Source organism: Colossoma macropomum, unplaced genomic scaffold, assembly GCF_904425465.1.
Source record: "Colossoma macropomum unplaced genomic scaffold, Colossoma_macropomum, whole genome shotgun sequence".
Lineage (NCBI taxonomy): Eukaryota > Metazoa > Chordata > Actinopteri > Characiformes > Serrasalmidae > Colossoma > Colossoma macropomum.
Genome location: NW_023494810.1, coordinates 6,202,102 through 6,222,939, shown reverse-complemented (window position 1 = coordinate 6,222,939; position 20,838 = coordinate 6,202,102). Strand labels below are relative to the sequence as shown.

The 20,838-nt window shown below is 36.9% G+C and overlaps 1 protein-coding gene across 1 annotated transcript; it reads left to right on the top strand.

The window, feature by feature from the left end:
- Window positions 1-1,804: 1,804 nt before the first annotated feature.
- Window positions 1,805-19,904, top strand: odad1 (outer dynein arm docking complex subunit 1). Its single transcript, XM_036559683.1, has 15 exons — window positions 1,805-1,913; window positions 3,241-3,322; window positions 4,247-4,346; window positions 5,266-5,455; window positions 8,353-8,478; window positions 10,378-10,491; window positions 10,582-10,649; window positions 11,751-11,938; window positions 13,263-13,391; window positions 13,510-13,592; window positions 14,950-15,118; window positions 16,140-16,303; window positions 16,819-16,922; window positions 18,290-18,380; window positions 19,459-19,904. The coding sequence occupies exons 2-15, from the start codon at window positions 3,256-3,258 to the stop codon at window positions 19,561-19,563; spliced, it is 1,698 nt and encodes a 565-aa protein (XP_036415576.1). The 5' UTR covers window positions 1,805-1,913; window positions 3,241-3,255; the 3' UTR covers window positions 19,564-19,904.
- Window positions 19,905-20,838: the final 934 nt, after the last annotated feature.

Below are 20,838 nucleotides of genomic sequence, written 5' to 3'. Positions count from 1 at the left end.
TAAGCTCTATTTGTCTTTTTTTAGTACTTTCCATAAATAGAGTTCAACTTATATCCCGTTACCTTTTTAAAAGCAATAAAGTGACTGTTTTTTTATTTCTGTAAAAAATAAAGAGATCTGTACTTTAACCTAAAATAAAATGATCAAAATTAGCTTTTAAATGATCACAAAAACACATAAAATGTCCGTATCCACTTTTTAATATGGTAATTTTGGGCTGTCCAACTTCACTGACATCAAACTTCTCTATTAAATATATTCATAAAAACCATCATGAAATGTTATTTGGTTTGTTTCCAAGCAATTTCATGTTAAAAGAATTATTTTGCCTATTATATTTTTTTTATTCAACAAAAGTCATTTTAATCTGTGCTCCAGGTTTTATGCCCTGCCCAACCCAAATCTGTTTCCCCTCTTAAATAAATGAAACATTCCTTTTATTATGATATAAACAGGAATTTGTATCATCTTTTTGTTTTTTCTGCCAAATGACCATCAGACAAGTAAGTATTCTCATGTTATTTTCTTAATTTATACACAAAAAACTGATTTGGCAGCATGAGTACAGCTTGACCATTCAACCCTGTTATCACCATTATTGTTAGAAAAAAGAACGTATAGTTATATATTTTTTAATGTATGTTAACTATGTGGTTGTTGGTAGTTAGAATGCAACACATGCACCTATCAGGCTAAACACTCCTCAATGTTGCTTATTTAACCCTACTTATTTTTTTTTTATCTTCAATTATTTTAAAAATAAAAATGGCTTGAAACAAAGATTTTAATGAAAAAATTTGAATTTTCTAATATTCAACCTTCCATTCTGCTCTATGTTGTATATTTGTATGTTTTTTATTGCATTAATATCATCTTAATGGGGAATATTATCTATATGTTTAACACTGTTATTCAGGTTTCAACACTGTCATTCAGCCATTTTTGGTAAAAATAGTCTTTTTAAGCATTTAATTTAGTAGGTTATGTTATTTGGTAATAAGGGCCATTAGTTAAAATTACAAATACAAAAAAAAATTGCACATTTTTTTTCTTTTAAGAAAAAACCTCTCAAGGCTTTGAAGCAATATATAATTGAAGCATAGATAACACAAGTAGAGTTTCCATTTTTATTTTTTTTAAATGTTCTTAATGCATTTCATAAATATGTATTATTGCTAGAAAATAATGCATTTAATCGACACAGGCTTTTAAAAGCTATGAATACATCTCCCAGAAATGGTAACAGTGTTAAAAAAAAAATGCTGTATATGCTGAAAAGCGCTTACTTTGTCCAAAATCACCAAAGAAAAATGTACATTTTTAAAAAGTTTTGAGGCCTAAAATAAATCCTATTTCCAGAAAGTGCCCTTTTGGTCTAAAATGAAATGCTAAAGCTTAAAAGTGAGAGGTGTGAGTTCAGGTGTTGTCACCAACAGAACAGAAAGAAATAAAGACAACAAAAACGAAATGACAAACTAAACGAATTTAGTCTGAATGCAAGTGGATGAAAAGTAGATTTCTTTCCTCACAGAAATAGCGGAGTAAATTTACTAGTGTTACTCACCTTCACAGAGAGGCCTGGTGTTCTTCTGATAACGTGGCTAACATTTTCTTTTCAAATGTTTATCAAAACATTGAAATTAACTCAAGTTCTGTACAGCAGGCTTATCTATTATATTTTTAAAGATTTTTCCTGACTGAAATAAAGTCCAACTTGAATTTGTGTAGCAGTCTGTATTCTCTCAAATCTTGAGATTTGGCGCCCCCTGTGGCCGTAGCTGTATACTGGCACCTTAGAGACGGTTGCTAACAACTTTCTCTCCGGAGGCTGAACAGAGACCCTCCCAGAGGAAACCGAGAGAAAGTTAGTATTTTCTGTGCTGTCGGAGTTCTTTTAGCCCCCCATTTTGAAGGTAAGGTGGGATTTGCACACGTGTGCAGTTACTTTGGCCCCTGTTTTAAAATATTCAGTTATATTCTGTTAGTTAACTTACTTACGTCAAACGTAGCTAATGTAGCTCGTTATGTTGTTTGGGACGCATCGTCTCTCAGGAATATATGTTACATTACATTACTGATAAAACACATTGCGAATTTACTCGTCTGTTTCTTCTCTGTGCTTTCGGAGTCAAGTTCTTAAATGGTTGTGTCTCTGAGAACATATTTTAGTTTTACTAAAGCCTTAATGGGTTTATTAGACAACAGAGAACTAAATTTGTGTTTGTAATGTAAGCTAACCACAGTAAAACGACGCCGTCCGCTATTAAATAAAACAGGTTAGCTAACTAGGAAAGCTAACGGACGTTTCCCTGTACTTTCTGAAGACCTGAGTCTGTAAATTGAATAACTTATTCTTAAATTATACCAATTTGTGTTCACTGTAGTGTACTGTTGAGCCTGTGTCATTCCTGTTGGAGAATTATACTTAAACTGTTAGGTTACTAGTTACGGTAACCCAGGGTTTCTGTGTTTTAGTAGTCTTTAATATTAAAGTTGAGACCAAAGTAACGTTAGCTAGTAAGCAGTCTTAGCCTACACACTATTGTTGCTCCCGCATTTCTAGAGCTGGTCGATATTGATAAACTTCACTATCATGACTTAAATGTCACGGTATCAGATCATATTTAAGTTAACCTAGCGTTAATAACGTTAATGAGCCCAGGCTTACTGAATAAAAGCTTTAGCTACTCAGTGTTAAATGAATGTTCTGTTAACCTGATATAGCTTTTTGATGAAGTATTTGTTAAGTTTTCTTTTCATAAAATGTCACCAAAGGGAACTAACTTATACACAGTCAACTAGATAGAAGCCACATTTCCAGAAGGAAATCGTGCTATTCATTTACTGTTTATGTATTTTGAACTGTTCTTTCGAAACAGTCTGAAGCATCTTGTAAATGCCCCACGCTGCAGTTAAGTCAGGTCCTAAAAAACCATGAATAAAGTGCATTTCATAGAATAAAGAACAACAACAACATAAAACAAACAACTTGACAACAGGGACACCACTATTTTAGGGGCACTTTATTATGGATATAATGGTCAATATAATGTATAATGTAGTCAAATGTGTCACCAAAAAAATCGCTAAAACTGAAAAGCAATATCACGGTATGTTTATATCACAATATTACGGTACAGATGATATATCTCGCAGCACTACTGCTCCCTTTCTATGTACTGCTCACCTGTGTTGCTGTACCCTCAAAGTCTTTAAATTGTCTTGTCGGTGGTCCCGCAGTTGGATCCTGTCAACATGCCTCCTGGAAAATCAGCAATAAGTGTTCACTCTGACAGCAGTGACATGGACATTGATGGAACTGGTAAGTATGTAAAAGCATGAACGCTACAGTTCAGAAGCTCGGAATCTCCTTTAAAAGTCTGTAAAGTCAGAACCAGATCAGTATTAGTAGACAAATGTTTAAAAATATTATTGATATCAGGCAGATGTTTAGATTAGATTAGAAAATATTATATTATACAAAAACATTATATTATATTGTATTATACAAAAATATTATATCACTTAAAGACATGTAAAGACATTTTTACAACATACGTTACATATCATGATATTTTGACAGACAAAATGCATGAGTATTGCCAGATTTTTAAAACTACTATCAAAACCTCTTAGTTCAGTGATTTTAGAATATCCACAGTAACATAACAACAATGAAATATTGTCATATTGCCGAACTCTGATGCATGTACTATATTCCAGAAGAGCACTAAAATGTACCTTTTATTAATTTTACTGCATTTTTATTGTTATTATTTTATTAATATTTCTACATAATGCTGATTTTGGTGGATGTAGTGCCAATTTCTACATTTTATGAATGTTTATGTATAGACGTTGACAGATATGTACAGAAAAATACCAGATATCAGCATTAGCCAGCAATTCCTATATCTTTTTCAATAATATGAATGATTTTCTAACGTGCTAATTCTTTGCAATTCTTTGAAATTGCAATACATTATTTATCATTTAATAACGTTATTGCTCCTGGAAAAATTTATATACAGAATAAAGCATCTAAAGTGCGTCTATTGTGTAATATTTAAATCTACAATGTATAAGTTATTATTGTACATAAAATCACAAAAAATACAAATGTAAAAAGTGATTCCTAACTTTTACACACTAGTGTAACTGTGAGATGTTATGAACAGCTTATAGCAACTACATAGAGACACAGAACTGGATACAGTTGGAGTGTGTTTGTGTGTGTGTTTCACAGTGGAGGCTGAGATGAGTAAACTGCAGAGACAGTTCCGCATCATGGAAGGAGATCGGCAGGCATACAGGCTTCAGTCACAGGAGCTCATTCGCAAACAGCGGTCAGTCACTGCGCCTACACAGCGTCTCCCTCTAAATCACTGATGCTTTAGTAATTGCTATGCATTTTCATATATTTTCATTAGGGCTACAGTCGCATCTTTACCATTAACAGGAAGTGCGTTTTTCATGACAAATACATCATTATGCAATGACAGAATGCTTTTTGCAGCCAGCTGAGAGTCTTTTTATTCTTTTTTTAGGAGTTTTCACCCACACTGCCTTATAGTATGTTGTATTTCTGCAGTATTCTAGGGCTGTCTAACATAACATGTTTAAGATCTACCCATAGACTTTCTTTGATGTTCAGGTTCAGGTCAGCTAAACCTTGCTGCAGATCCTTTGCTGTCATATGAGGCTTTTGCTTTGCATATGAGGAAGTCTGTCTTTAAGTGTTCTTGCCTTGACTTCCACTGTCCTCCATTCTTGATGACATTTCAGACAGTGGATAGCTGGACGCATTTTAATCTTTTTATAGCCTTTTGCTTTATTTAAAAGTTAGATCTTCAAACAGATGCTTAGAGGAGCTCATAGCCATTTAGTGTTGAAGGAGTTTGAAGAATCAGAGAATTTATTACGCACTAGAACAGCTGACAGTTCCTCATGGCAATTCTTGACCTGCCTAACCAGTTAATTACATTCTAGTGAGTTATTTAAGCTCTTAAAATTTACAACGATACATTGCCAGAATTACTATTTTATTTATTTATTTATTTATTTTAGTTTTTTACATTTGCCAAATATAACTCTTAAAAACTGTTTGCTGCAGAGGTCACATTTACCTCTTTTAACTTCAAAAAAGCAACAAAAAATATGTTAATTTACACAGGAATTCCCAAATGTTTCACATACAGTTGTATATAATACATATGAAACATAACGATGAGATATAAAAATAAATATGTGGGTGCTGTTCCTCAGCGTGGAGATGGAGAAGCTGCAGGAGGAGCAGGAGGAGCTGCAGAGGAGTCTGCGAGTGTCCCAGAGCCAAACGCGTAAACAAAGCGACAACCGGGATGTCCAGCAGCTGCAGACTGTCCTGGCCCAGCGAGACCAGCCGGACGAGCAGCTGGAGAGACAGAGAATCAGCCAGACGGAGCTGGAGCAAGAGGTGGTTACCTGCCAACACACACACACTCACTCATGCAGTCGCTGTCATGCTCATCAGTGTGAGCTATTTACAATTCAAATATGTTCTCATAAGTCGGAGATGAAACATAAATGCAATCAAAACTTCTAGCAACGAGCCAAAACAGGCCCATGCAAAAACATTTTGGAGAGCAGTGGCTTGAGGAAAAAAGCGCAACATGAATGTATATTAAACTTAATTTAATAAGAAGTATTTTGCAACTTCTTTCATGAAGAGAGACAATGTAGTTATGTTTCAGAATTGAAGAAAAATGTGAAGTTTAAGAGTTTTTCACGACAGTGGTAGTGTTAAGTGTTGCCTGGCAACCAAACTACTATTTTAATGTGGTTTTCCAGCATAAATGGCTGTAACGTTACTATTTAATTACTGTGTCCTTGTAACAACAAAAGCATGGTTTTGTAAGTTATTAGCGACATTTTTTTTACTGTAGTTGTTATTCTTAATAACCACATTACGTAATGTGGCGCTTTCTGAAAGACATCTTCAGGGTTCTAGCTGTAGCTTTTCCTGCACTGTGGTGATGCCTGCATTCGAGACAGATTGGAGTTACTGAGGTGAAATTTCCGTGGTCGGTACTGCACCAGGGGGACGTTCAAGAGTGATGAAGCTTGTGGAAAGAAAAATCACCCGCAAGCTCTGTAGGAGCCAGTTTAGGCTTCCGTGTAATTTTGTCTTTGTAAATATTTGAGTACTGTCTTGGGAACACTAGGGGGCGAGCTGCACTAGGTGACGGGTCAGGTGATGAGTCAGGTGCTTATAGTCTCAGGACACTCACAGAATGAGGGAGCTCAGGTGGCGGGAACATATGGTTCTTACCACAATTGCTGTAACAAACAAAGCGTTGACTGGATTTATAATACTACAATTCAAGTTTGTTATCTTCATCACTGGTGACCATAATTTATCATCTCCGGTAAAAGAGTTTGTTGCTATAGAGAAATGTGTCAATAAACAGGAACACCACCCAACAGCAAGTTTTAGTTTGGACTTTTGTTTATTGGTTACGCGTAAAGGAACATTCTACCCACCCGAGCAGGTGACTAAGAAATTGGTTCTCCCATAGTCACTACAAGCTCTATTCCTGGGAGCTGATCCTCTCTGAGATCACAATTATGGTTAACTAAAACTATTACTAAAAACAAAAACTAGGAGTGAAAAAATGTGCTTTTTAACTGTAAAATAAAAACAACAGTTTTCAAAAGCATGACAGCTATGATTTGGACTGTAAAACTAACTAAAACAAAACAGACGTACTGAGAAAAAACTTCAGTTTTCATTTTTTTTAGTGTTTGAATGAGAGTATAGAAGTGGAATTCTTCTGTGGTTGGCTTATCTTTAAGGAAAGCTGGAGCCGAGCCAAGCTCAATCTACTGTTGTGTTCATTTTATTCTACCTACTATCACAGCGTTCAAAATAATACTAAAAACTGAAACTGGACCTACATAAAAACTTAAACTATGACTTTTTTTATAAACAAAACTAAATAAAAACAAAACTAAAACTATTAATGCACGCTTAAGACCAACAGGAAATAAACTGACTGACACAGACCAAATGAACCACAAGCCTATCAAGAGAGCACTTGTACAGTCTGAGGGCAAACGGGCAAGGGTTCAAGTCCCCTGTGGGTCTGTCTGTGTCCCCTAGTGCAGCATGCTTTTTTCATGCTGGTATTAACGCATTCAAAGATTTGATGTCAGACCTGGAAGATATTTAAAAGGGATGATTTGGCAAAAAAGCCAGTTTACACAGTCCCCCCACCACCCCCACCCCAAATGTAATTGATCAGCCAAGATATGTTTGATGTTTGACGTTTAAGCAATAGAACAGGAGAGGGAGTGTGTTTTTGTGAAATAACATCATGGCTGTGATTTGGTCGCAGGCACGAGCCAAATACCATTCACCAAACTTATAGTTTCATCTTCAGAGTCTGACCAAATCAGACTGAGCCATAAAACTGCTGCAACATTAAGTTTAGCTCAGTGTTGTCATTTTTTGCCAGATCAGTATTAATGTTATTTTGTTCCAGTTAGTCTGTAAAGCATCTTACAGCCCAATTTGTTTGGCGAATGGTTTTCGGTTCATTTCTGGTTTATTCCAGGTTGTTTAGCTGTTCTTCTCTCACAGCTGCCGACTGAAAAGCTGCTCAGTGGTGATGACAGTTTGGGAATTTAGTGTTGTCTCGTCTTCAGAGTCTGACCAAATCGGCTGTCGGTCAAATGTGATCTTAAAAGTATCCATTTTCTGTTTGTGGCAAAGTAAGAAGTAAAAACATTTAAATTACTTGAGTGTCTCCTACAGCTGTCAAAGTGGTTGCTTAGCAACGGTGTCTCAGTGGAGTGATACATTGTTTGTGAAAAAAACATGCCGTTATGATAATAACAGCACGGTTAGAACGCTTCTCAACCAATCAGCTTGCGTGGCCCGAATTAACTGTTGTATAATTGCACTTCAGTTTTGTTAATGTAGCTAACACATAATAGAAGCTTGTAACCCACCAAGCCTGCTGCAGCCTGCATGCCTAAATAATCTCATGCTTCCTTCAAACCATGCCGAGGCATAAGGTAATCTTAAATAGACCTACATGTATGGTTTCTGAGACTGTATGGCTTGCTATCTGTAAATGGACAAAAGTCCATTGCATAGCTAAAACATATTAGCATTCATCATGAAGACTAAATCATTTCCACACTTTTCTCCAATTCTGTAGATAACTGTATGTCATACAGTGTGTCAGAAATACAGTGTTATAGTGTGAAAGGGGGAATTTTTTAACTACTTTTTAAAACTGATATTCAGCATTCAGTGCTGTTTCATTTCTAGACTTTTGCAGGTGTGTGTTTGTGTTTTATTACTAGATCTTATGTATCGGGAAGAAACTGGCAGAGCTGAGAAAAGGAGAGGTCAGCGCATCCAACAGCCAGAAGTCTCTGGCCCGGCAAACCCAGAAGGCCAGTCGTACCCTGGAGAATAAACTAGACCGGGTGAGCAGGAAGACTCATAATTATGCACGTGAACAAGTCAGAACAGTTTCCTGTTCAGGTGCTGCTGCAGATGAAATCTTTTCTGTTCGAAAGCTAAAGAAATGGTTTAGAGGGGAAAAAATGCCCACAATTTTCCACTTCCAGATGTGGTCAATCAGCAGCCAAGTTCAGCTTCTTGCAGTTTAGCAATAGACTAACATTGCTAAGAAACACTAGAGGTCAATAGTCACCCAAATCTTTTTTATAAATACAACACCAATTTAAAAAAAAGTTGGGACGCTGTGTAAAATGTAAATAAATGTCAATTTATTTACATTTATTTGCTGGCAAAGAAGACCCAGGACTGTTGAGCAGCTAGAATCCTACATCAGACAAGAATGGGACAACATTCCTCTTCCAAAACTCCAGCTATTGGTCTCCTCACTTCCCAGACGTTTACCGACTGTTGTTTAAAGAAGAGGGGATGTTACACAATGGTAGACACGGCCCTGTCCCAACTTTTTTGAGATGTGTTGCTGCCATCAAGTTCTAAATGAGTTAATGTTTTTCATGAAATGATAAAACGTCTCACTTTCAACATCTGAAATGTGTTATAAGTTCTGTTGTGAAAAAAATATGGGTCTATGAGATTTGCAAATCATTGCATTCTGTTTTTATTTACTTTTTACACAGCTACCCAACTTCTTTGGAATTGGAGTTGTAGATCCCTGAAATTTCATTGAAACCACTCAAACCACATTCAGCCCTTCATAAAGGTTGCTCAGACTTGTTGATGTGGTTTATGTCTCAGTACAACTTACTGTGAACTATAAAAATCAACAAAACCTTGTAGCCGAACACTGAGTTCAGCCAGTTAGAAAACAGTGTTATTCTGGATTCCGACTCCCAGCAGACTCCAGCTCCTTTTTGCATGCATGCACACCATCCAGGCACATGAACACATATATCTTAGCTTAAATTCAAGATTAAAAGTTATTTATAAAAAGAAACAGCAGGAACTTAAGCTATACAATGAAGTTTTGTTCATTTTTATTACACTGTGTCCTGAACAACCACATGACCCTAAAGCAGACCTGGATGCAGTTTGAGCAGGTTCAGAGAAACTAAATAAGCAAAATATGGACTCCATACATTTTTCAGCCGATTGACTACATCTGGGGTGAACGGAAAATTGTATAAAATTGATTTTCCTGCTGAAGCATTCCTTTGACTTTTAGTAGTGTCGTAAAGAAATGCATGGCATGATTTAATATTATTTTTCTTTAATAGCTCATCGTAGAGGAGGAGATATTTCATGATTTGAAGTTGATGAGAAGTTACAAAGTTACTGTGCAGTTTGTTTTTTCAAGAGCTTGTTTTTTTTCAGATAAGAATCAAGTGGCAAAGACAATTTGTCAGCCTGAGCATGTTTGCATTTGCACCTAAAAGTGCTAACATTGTTAAAAAGAAAAGTTAATGGGAGGATATTAGGAAGACTGGAGGACTGAGGAAGACTGAGGAAAAGAAATGAGCAAAGCCTTGTCTTGGGAATATTGCCAAGCCCACAGATTGTATTCCCTTGTCGTGATGTCAGCACTTATCATGTTTCAATCACCTTTGGACCAAAAGAGTGTTAACAATAGTTTGAAAAAAAAAAACATCATTATCATTATTTTGACAAAGTCCGCTCTTCATATCGAGAAAGATGAACATGAAGCTGAGTGTGGAAGCTAAATATACCCAAAGAAATACCAAATAGCTGTTTCATCTTAACAAAACCTTTGCAGATATTTTTCTTACTTGAGAAAAGTGGAATTCAGTGATAATGAAATGTGAATGTAAAAGAAAAAAGTGTCCCCAGATCTTTGAAGGATATTGTCTGTTTATAGCTGTTTTTTCTGTCTGGTACGTCCCCTGCAGGCTCTCGTTCACTTCAATGAGCAGCTGGCCAAGAACAGCCAGCTAAGAGATGAGCTGGAGACCCTGCGCGTGGAGAGGGTCCGCTTCCAGCAGCTGCATCGTAGGCTAGACAAGGTCACTACTACTGGACTAGGGGTTTGCTGATGTACATTAGTAGAAAAGCATGAGTTTGAAGGGTTAACATGGAACTTTTTTTTTACTCAGGAGCTTCAGGAAATTCGGCAGGACATTGGTGATGTCATCCGCATGTCAACAGCAGCTTATGATGCCAGGTGAAAGAAATTTACTTTGCTTTTTTATAGTTATTTATGTGGTAAATCTTAGAATTTCAGTTGATATTATACAATTATTAGAGCTGTCAAACAATTACAGTTATTATTATTATTATTTTATGTAGTTAATTATGATTAATTGCATTGCATAATCGCTAAATAGCAGCACATGTTGTTATAGCTATATGAGTAGGCAAAATAGGTTTCATAAGAATGCATTTGTAACTCTCAGTATGTTAGTAAAACTATTGTCAACATGTGAAAACAGAATTTATGTAAACCTGAACATGAAAATAACATGGTTTCATATTACATGTTCCAACAAATGCGCTCACACTGTCAGACTGCTTGTGTATTCCTGCTACAGTGGAGGCTCTAGAGGGGAATCAAAGTGGAGCTTTCCACTTTGCTTTGGTTAGTTTGCGGCATACTAATTAATATATAGGTCTCCCACAAGTGCGGTCCAGCATATTTTGCATAATGTACTGAATGTATAGATTTAAAATCCATTTAAAATCTATCAATTTAAAATTAGTTAGTTTTGTTTGATTTACATATTTATTTATTTTAGATTCTGTATTAACAGATTGAGTTGTCACTTCTGACATTTTTCAGTTTGATTCAATGTCAAAAGATCCAAACAGATGAAATGTTCCACAAAACAAAACACACTTCAAATCATAATAAACTATTTCCACTTTTATTTACAAACAGAAATGTGGCATAGACTGAAAGTTTAGAATCCCCACTTTCAACGGAGATTATCTTCTTTCTCTGGGAACAAACTTGGTGAATACGTCATTTTCTGCAAATTTTAGTAAACAATTTCTGTTTATTTGCTAGATTTAACATTTTGGAAATATAAAATGTGCCATAATTTATGCACAAGCCAGATTTTATGCTTTTTCCCAATATGGCAAATTAAGCAAATAAACTGTAATTATGCATTAAAATGTGCAGAAGTGTGTTCTCTGTAGAGAATGTGTTAACTTATTTTCAATTAGAAAATTATCAAAATATGTCATTTGACCAGGGGTGGCAAAACTTTTGTATACGACTGTATGTGTGTGAGTAATATGTGTGTATGTGTGTGTTCTTCAGAGTGGAAGCCCAGTCAAAGATGACGATGATGAAGGAGAAGGCGGTGAAGGACCTGGCGCTGTATAACGTTGAGGTGAAGGAGCTGGAGAGGATCATTGCCCACGAGCGCCGCCTCAAAGAGTTCATGGCCACTAAATGCAATGAAAGGAGTGGCCAGGAGGACATGCAGGATCTCACCCGCAGACAAGGTGAGAGTATTTCTGCCGCGTGCATGTAGAGCTGGAGCTTTCTGTGGGCTGCAGCGTTGCCTACCGCTATATAAAAGCAGCTTCATGCTATTGTTGGATGCTCTGTGAGCATGTGTACACAGACGTAAGGAGGTTCATGGTCAAATCACCCCTCTGCTGTTTACATCCAATATGTAGGTTAACAATGAATTTGAGGCGCTGCACATTGTAGTTGTTGTTGAATAGCACCACACCATTTTGCTTTAGGTGGTGATGCAATAAAACAGCACTGTAGTTTACGTTTGGCAACCTTAAATGTTTTGTATATTTTTAAGTGAAAATACATTAACAATACATCCTCTACAGAGAACACACTACTGCACATTTTAATGCACATTTCCCTCTTGTTTGCTGAATTTAACATATTAGTAAACAATTAAACACAAAATGTGGCCTGTGTAAAAGTTATGGCATATTTTTTATTTGATGTTTTATTTTTTTCCTTTTTATTTGCTGTTTTTCCTATGTGTAAAAGGCAGCAAATAAATACAAATTGTGTAATAAATAAAATATGCAAGAAAATGCCGTATTTAAGTTCACCAACTCTGGTCCTGGAGATCTGCCTCCCTGCAAAGTCTAGTTCCAACCACAGTCTGAAAGACCTGCTCCATGTATGTTAGATGCTGGTTGGGACTAAACTCAGAAAAGTAGAACTCCAGGAGAAGGGTTGGTGAGCACTGTCATAGAGGATGCGTTAACTTATTGTCACTTAGGAAGTCAACAGTATGTGTAATATGACCAGGGGAATTCATTTTTTGCTCCAGATTTATTGCTATTATATTGTATTTGCAACTGCTGTGCTTGTGTGGTCACATACTGACCATTCCAACAAATTTCCAATTTAAAGTGTTTTTTAAACCATTATCAAAAATTTCCCTTTGGTGAAATGAATGGGGATTCAGAACATTTTGATGCATCCAGCAGATGGCGTAGGTCTGCACCTTTCCACCCCATCCAGACCACAATTCAGTGTGTATTTAAAATGCATCTGAAGTGTGAGGTTCCTGTGAATATTCTTGGTCATAACACAGTACTTTGTGACTCAAACAAAGTGAAAGTATTTGGAAATTCAGCTTTGTAAGATATTAACTTGGTAAGTTATTATTGGAGAAGAGCAGATTTAAAGGTGCAAATAGCCTTTTTGTGTTATCACCACTTTAACATGGCAAATCTGAGATATAGATTGTGTATTTAGAACACCTCTTTGTGCTAAAAGTCTAAACACTGTACACATTTGTTTTAAAATGTTATTAAATAATGGACACTATGTTGGTGATGGTGGCAGAAATGAAGGAACAGCGGAGGACAGACTCTGGGGAGGAGACATTGGAGACTCTTGAGGAAGTGTTCCAGAAGATTCAGAAGGTGACAGGCGAGGACGACTTGGAAATGCTGGTCAGCAAATTTATCCAGGGTGAGCTCTCTCAAACCTACCATGCGAAGATTTAGCCTTCCTTCAAAAACAGTGTGTGGCCAGCCTTTTATTTTTAGTTAAACGTGTTGCAATATGATATTGTTTTTCTGTGTTGCAGTTGAGGACAAAAACTTTGCTCTCTTTAACTACGTGAATGAGCAGAACACGCAGGCTGAGGCTTTGAGAGATCAAATCAATCAGGTCAGTCCTTCAGCCCTGTATATACATACTGCTTTCTAGTGCTGTTCACCATCACTTTCACATATGGACCATGAGAGGCATCAGTGCCCCACCCCCCACATCTAATAAAATCTCCTAAATGACTCAGGTTAATTGTTTAGCTGTCAGGCACAACGGGTCCGTCTGTGCCGGTTTGTCACAGTTGCCTTTTCGATTTGAAGAAATCGATTAACCTTTTCCAGCACTTCTTTCTTTTATTTCATAGCATTCACATTGCTGTTAAGATATAATGGTAGTTTGGCACTACTTGCAGGGAGTTGTCTAAATTAATTACTTTTAAGGAACACAGAATTACACCAGTCACTTACAAAGAAGCAAGTCGATGCATTGTGATACAGCTAAATACAGTAGGTCTGTAAGATATGTTAAAGGGGAATTGCACCTATTTTTCAAAATTCATGCATAATGCATTTGATCAGCTGATGCAAAAAAAAATCATTCAGAATAATTTGATGTAAAATGTGCTTTTCTATAGTAGCTTATAGTCAGAACTGTTCACAGTGGTGGTGATAGAAATCTGGAGCTTTGAATAATTATAAAAGTCACCTCATGCCCATTACATAGTATGGTTACAAATACATAGCGTGATACCCCAGACAATATTTTTTTATGTAAGATTTTGGCCTAAAACAAGGTGCGAAGTACAGGGAGTCTTTGGGGGTCCAAGATCTCCTAATTAACCTCTTAGACCTCCTGAATGTCTCAAAATAAAAATTCCCAGAAAATAAACTTATTATGACGTTATGCTGTCTTTAGGGAAAAATAGACGCTCAAATACAAATTCAGGGAAATGTCATTATTAAGTCGCTCAACCTGCCGAGATGTACATCTTGAGTGTTGAATGTAAGAATATACAATACTGTGTCTTAGGCAGCTAAACAAACTATTTAAAACAAATGATCTGGGCAATACGTTTGGTTTTTGCTTGTAAAAACACCATGTAACATTAGAATAAATGCAAATTCTCCTTGATGCTTACAGCCACCACATAGATTTATTCAAATCCACCACCAGGACACCTGATTTAATTAGCCAAACCAGATAATGGTTGATAGCTCCAGTTAATACTGAGCTGCCAAAAGGAGAGGTTTGGAAAGGGTTAATGACACTTTAATATACGTAAAATCAGTACTTCATTGTATTGATGTTTTTTGTATTTATTCTACTGTTAGTAATTTCTAAGCAAACTAATGCTTACTGCCCCATTAAACAGCCCCCAACCTCCCCTTTTCTGTACATAAAATCACTTTCACAGTTGTCATACACTGAGCCCAAAGGGGCACAGGCTCACTGACTGATAGTCCCTCTCTGTTTCCAGACAGAAGAGGAGATGGAAAGGTTTCGTGTAAAGGGCCTGCAGCAGGAGCAGGAGCACCACGCAGCCCTGAGGGAGGTGCAGGAGCAGCAGAGAGACACTGAGTCTGAGGCCCTGGAGTCCGAGGAAAAGGCCAACGCCATCAGCAAGATCCTGGACCAGATAAAGACAGGTGACATGAAATATAAAAAAAGATTTTATACACAGTATTATACACACTGTGGACACAGTATTGAACCTGAATTAAGGGTACAAATATGGAGTTTGTCACCCATTAAGTAACAGGCTCTGTTCTTCTGGGAAGGCTTTACTCCAGATGTTGGGACATTATTGTGAGGATTTGATTGTATTCAGCCATAAGCGCATTAGTGAGGTCAGGTATTGATGTTGGATGAATAGTTCTGGATCACAATGCCATTCCTACTCATCCCAGGGGTATTGGATATTGCTCCTTCCCCCCAGAGAATGCACTCATACCCCTCTATACCCCTTTATACTCTTCTAACGGATGCTTGGCATTTTGATTGATGACCTTAGGCTCATGTACAGCTGTTCACGTAACAGTGCTTTTCTATACAAGCTGTTGAACACTTACATAAGCAATAGGTAAATTAATTCACTAACAAGAGGTGGTGTCTGGATACTTTTGGACATGCAGTGTTCACGCTGTGATTTCTAGTCGGTTCACCCCAAGCACTGTCATGATCACTCTAGAAATTATCTTTTTTTTTTAAGGAATGATACGGTAGCATTTCAGAAAGAACCTTAGTGTGTTGAAACTGGATGATAATAGTGTAATACTATAATATTATACAATATCTTGCAGTATGCACTACTGTTCAAAAGCTTGCAATCACTGTTTAAAAGTTTGGAATGAATGTTTTTAGTTAAATTTGCCTAATTATGTAGCAAAAACATGTATAAAATAATTTTAATATAAGCTGAAGATGATTCTAAAATGACTCAAAAAGCTGTATAAAATCAATAATGAAGTTATGATACAGTTAATATCCAGAATGCCTGTTTTGCTTGCAGAAAACCTGACATTCTTGTTAATCCCATAATCCTCAAAACGTATTGAAATAAATATTCCAAATAAAAATCATTACTGTGTATAATTTTTTAAAATAATAACATGACAAGTGATTAAATTTTTTAACAGTGGAGTATATGGTTTATGTTCTGTTTTGCAGGAGTTAACAGTGTGTTTAATAAGATTGACTGTGACCGTGCGGTGGTGGAGGATTTGCTGGGCTCTTCCTCCGGGATCAGAGACAACAACATTATGACCTACCTCAGCCAGGTGGAGCAGAGGACCAATGAGCTGCTCACTGTACAGGCCTTTATCAACTCCAAGGTACCACAGTTATGGAAGGAGATGCACATATTCAACACAAATCTTCTTTGGAATTTACGTTTTCATAGGCTAGTTTCTTACAGCACATTTCAGTAAGCTTCTCAGATTAAGAGCACATTTCATATCCTAATGAATGTGTTTGTAAGCACCAGGATGAAATTAACTCCTACCCTAAGTACAGTGTACACTAGAGAGCAGCTAACTACACAGTGTACATCACTATGGGTGTTAATTTAACTCTGGGCGTTTTGCTTTTTAAGGCGTTTGACTTAAAAGTACCAAATGAATATAAAAAACTGTATATTCTTTGGAGCGATGCCACAGAAGGACTGCTTTGATTCCAGAAAGAACCTTACAGTGCATAGTTGTTTATATAGGCTCTTACTGGTCCAGCTTCAGTGATCCAGCTCAACAGTAGGCACAGAGAAACACATTTTAAAACCATAACTTTGTATATATTTCAGACAGATTAAACTGATCAGATTAAACCGATTCATCTAAATCTGTTTTAACAGGACCTGGATAAGGATTATGACCCAAAGTTAATGGCTCAGTTCCTGCTTGGACAGAGCCCAGCACTACAGAAACAAGCTACTGGTGTCCAGCCTCCTTTTACTGGGTAAGTAGGTCAGGGTCTGGGTGATGATATGGGCTCTGACACATCAAGCCAAATTGTAAAGTAAGGAAAATGGGTTTGTTGCCCTGAGGCAACATCATGCAATAGAGGGTTAAGTTAAAATCTTTGTTTGGGAACTCTTGGGCTCCCAAGTGGCACAACCATCTAAGCTATGGCCCTATCATCAGGCCCTGAGTCCAAGAGAGCACAACTGGCCTTGCTCGCTCTGGGTGGGTAGGATGGCCCCCCGTCCCTCCCTATCACCTAGCGTGGTGTTAGTCAGCATGTCTGTTAGCTGATGTAACACATTTAGAGGTTTGCACCTTCCTCCAATGACGCTGTGTTAGTGGTTCGAAAGATTCACTGTATTAATGAACTTTACTGTTATTCCAAAACATAAATAAAACATAAGAATATATTTCCTGTCAAAATTTTAAACTAAGGATGTGTAAAGTGGCAGCAATAAAATATAACAAAACTAAATCAGTTTTCCTTTAATCAAGTAAATAAAAAATCATTCTAAATTTTAATTTTAAATTTAAACAGTGCACTCTGTGCTCTGTGCATTCTGTAGTCTGTCTACACTCTGTTGCAACTAATTTCTACAGTCACAGTCTTTTTTCAAATGGAGGAAAGTCAGCATCTCTATGTGCTCCTGTGAGAGGCTTCGTCTCTTCTGAGAGCAGATATTCCCCGCTGTAGAGAACATCTGTTCTGATGGAGCAGATGTTGAAGGGCTGCTCAGAAAAGATCTTGCCAACTTTAATAGTATAAGAAAGTGGCGAACATTTGTGGCAAGCTTGTTCTCTATGAACAGTTAAATTTGAACCATTTTGGCTGTAACTGTAACAGTTATTTGGAAAGTGAACAGGGTCGTTGCGAATACTAGTTACTAGCTTCTCCGTTCCAACTCCATTAACGATTCAAGAGAGCATTTCCAAATAGAAAAAGTTACAGACCATAACTTGAAGTAGGATGGCTTTTAACATTAGCTAACTAGCACAACTAACCTGCTGAGATTAATCTTCTTCATCCAGTGAGCTGACGTGTTTTCTATTCAGATGCTCCAACATGGAGGATGTGCTCCCATGCCAGCTAAGGTTGGCTTTACAAATAGCACAACTGACAACCTTTTTTTAGGAGTTAAGTCTGAAATGCTCCCACACTTTTGAGGATTTTGTTCTTGAGGCTGCCATTGCGCTTCTTTTAACTCTCCACTGAGCAGTAACCCATTAATTAATTAGCACCAACTAATCAACTGTTAGTTGCCAACTAATTTAATTTATCAACTCCAAGATTTGAATTTTTTCTTTTTATTACTAATTATGAAAATGAAAGAAGCATAACTGTGTATACATGCAATGTTCCAGGGAGGACTATGACACTGAAGAGTCATTTATCACAGATGAGGATGACCACCCTTTGACCCTTGAAGAGCTTCGCCGGCGCATCACAAATGGGGTAAGAAGAAACAGACGCTGAGATTGTTCTCCAGTTTAAACCAGGGCTTGATAATATGAGCCAATATAAGTTGATAAAATCAGCCAGTACTGAGGTCCTATAGATTAATCTGAAAAAATTCAGCTCATAATGCACCAATATTCAGTGGCTTTATTTCATATTTATAACAAACAGATTGCAATGATGTGTGAAAAAAGCATTCATTTCTATAGGTGCTGACAGCTGCTCACTTAAAGCTGCACAATGTAAGATTTTATTGTAAAAATTGAAAGTAGTAGCATTACTGAGTTATGAAAAAAACTAAAATATGGTGTGCATGCGCTGTTGCGAGTCACCTTGTAAAGTCAGAGGTGTCAGGTCGGATTTTGTGGGAGTTTTTCTGACCACATCATACATCTTTACCTATTTATGTCACACACACAGGCCTGAAATGAAGGACCATCTTGACGGGCTTGATGTTTAGGCCTCAAATGTAAAATCAACATACTGATGGAGATATAACAATAGTAGATAAATTCACTTACATCCTCAGAAGACACGTCTTTCACCAAGTTTTGACTGGGTTCTCTTTGAATACTCTTGCAACTTGCTCGCAATCATGAGATTCATCCGCTCTGGGAACGGGTCCAAAGCTGTAAACTGCCATTACATGTTCTTTGCATGCAATTACACATTTCCACCAGAGGAGGTCTCCAAATCCCCAGAACATCCATAGTGCAGCTTTAACTAACAGTAATAGAGGCTGAGCTGGTCAGTTTGAATACAAAACACCATCATGGTCAAATTAGCAAAAACACTGAATGCACTAAAATAAAGACATAATATAATACCACAAAAAAACTTTCTATAAATAAAACTGATGATATTAGTCAGTCAAGCATTGTTTGGCTAAAACTACTGGGGTCTGTTTGATTGTTTACCATGTTAAACTACATTGGCTGATATTATTGCATTTCAGAATGTTTAGCTTCTTAAAATACGTATTGTATTTGTCACAAAATATTCATACCAATCGGACCTTACTTTTAACTGGTTACGCAGTGCTGCAGTTTAATTTTTCATTTGCATTTCTCTGCAGGTTCTTCGTAAAGAAGGAGGACTTCAAGCAGGCAAGGGCAGAGAGGCCAAGTTTTCTAAGCTCAGCACACTGCCCAACCCCAGACAGCGCTCTCTAGAGCTCTGAGAGTCCAGCCTGTGTGAAAGAAATGTGTCTCATTCATGAATAATGCAGAAAAATACAGCAATATGCATCTACATAAACTATATACAAATATTCTCACCATATTCAGTCATAAGCCCCTTGGCCTGTGCTTCCTTATCAGAGTGACACTGCAGTGCAGCAGCAGAACTGAAGGGGGCAGCATATACCTTAGTTGTGATTTGTAATGTTTAGGTGCAGATCTGCCACTGCAGCTTACCAGACTATGACTGTCAATCAATTTAACGTCTATACAATAAATGGCAAAGCATCTGACACGGTTGGAAAACCAGTTGACTAAATCATCTTTCTGACTTCAGTGTTTTTAAAATATATAAATAGCCGCAATTAAAATAGTCCACATCAAAATTTCCTGGTATTGTTCTCTTAAATACATTCAGGCTGCTATTTCCAAACAATGAGTTATTTCTGAAGGTGTATTTCTGTATCGCTTACAGCATAATTGCTGATTTTAAACACTTATGTACCCTTGACTATTTTAAGCTTTCTATTCAAAGAACATTGACAAGCAGGAAAACAGTGGTGAGAGTGGACTTAAAGGGGAATAACTCAGGTTTTTAAAGATGTCTGCATAATGCAATTGTTAAGATGTAAAGAAAATCATTGAGTGGTTTGGATATGAAATGGCTGGTTGTAGAGAAACTTACAGATTTAAATTTCTTAACCGTGACACACATAGGAACCATGGGTCGCAATGCCTATAACACAAATATAGTGATCCTACGTGTCTTGCAGTATAAATGAGTAGTTATGTAATATTGAGATTGGCACAACAGTGACAAATCTGAAAAAACAATAGGTTTCCTTTGTGGACTAGTTTGCCTTACAACACTCTTACCTCTCCACTGTGAAAGGGTTTAAAAAACACGTTTTAGGGCAAAAGCTTATCTCAAAACTATAATAAAACAGTGTTTCAGGCCTGTAATAGATTACTGTGAGGCATCTTTTAGAGGCATCAAATGCTTTGGACGTCTGGTTCCTGTCAAAACCGCTGTCAACAATACTTCATCTCTGCACTACTACTAAATTACTCAATGACTTTCATGACATTTTAATGATATAAATACGCAGACATTTCGAAAAATCGGTGGTGTTCCCTTTTAAATACTAAACTAGTGGTGTTTTTTTTTCAAGGTTCACTGTAGTTTTCCGATGGTTCTGTGCTTTAGCAAAGCTAACAAAATGTGCTAAAATGATCGCCTCGACTAAACCCCAAGATAAGCATCACTATAAATCTGC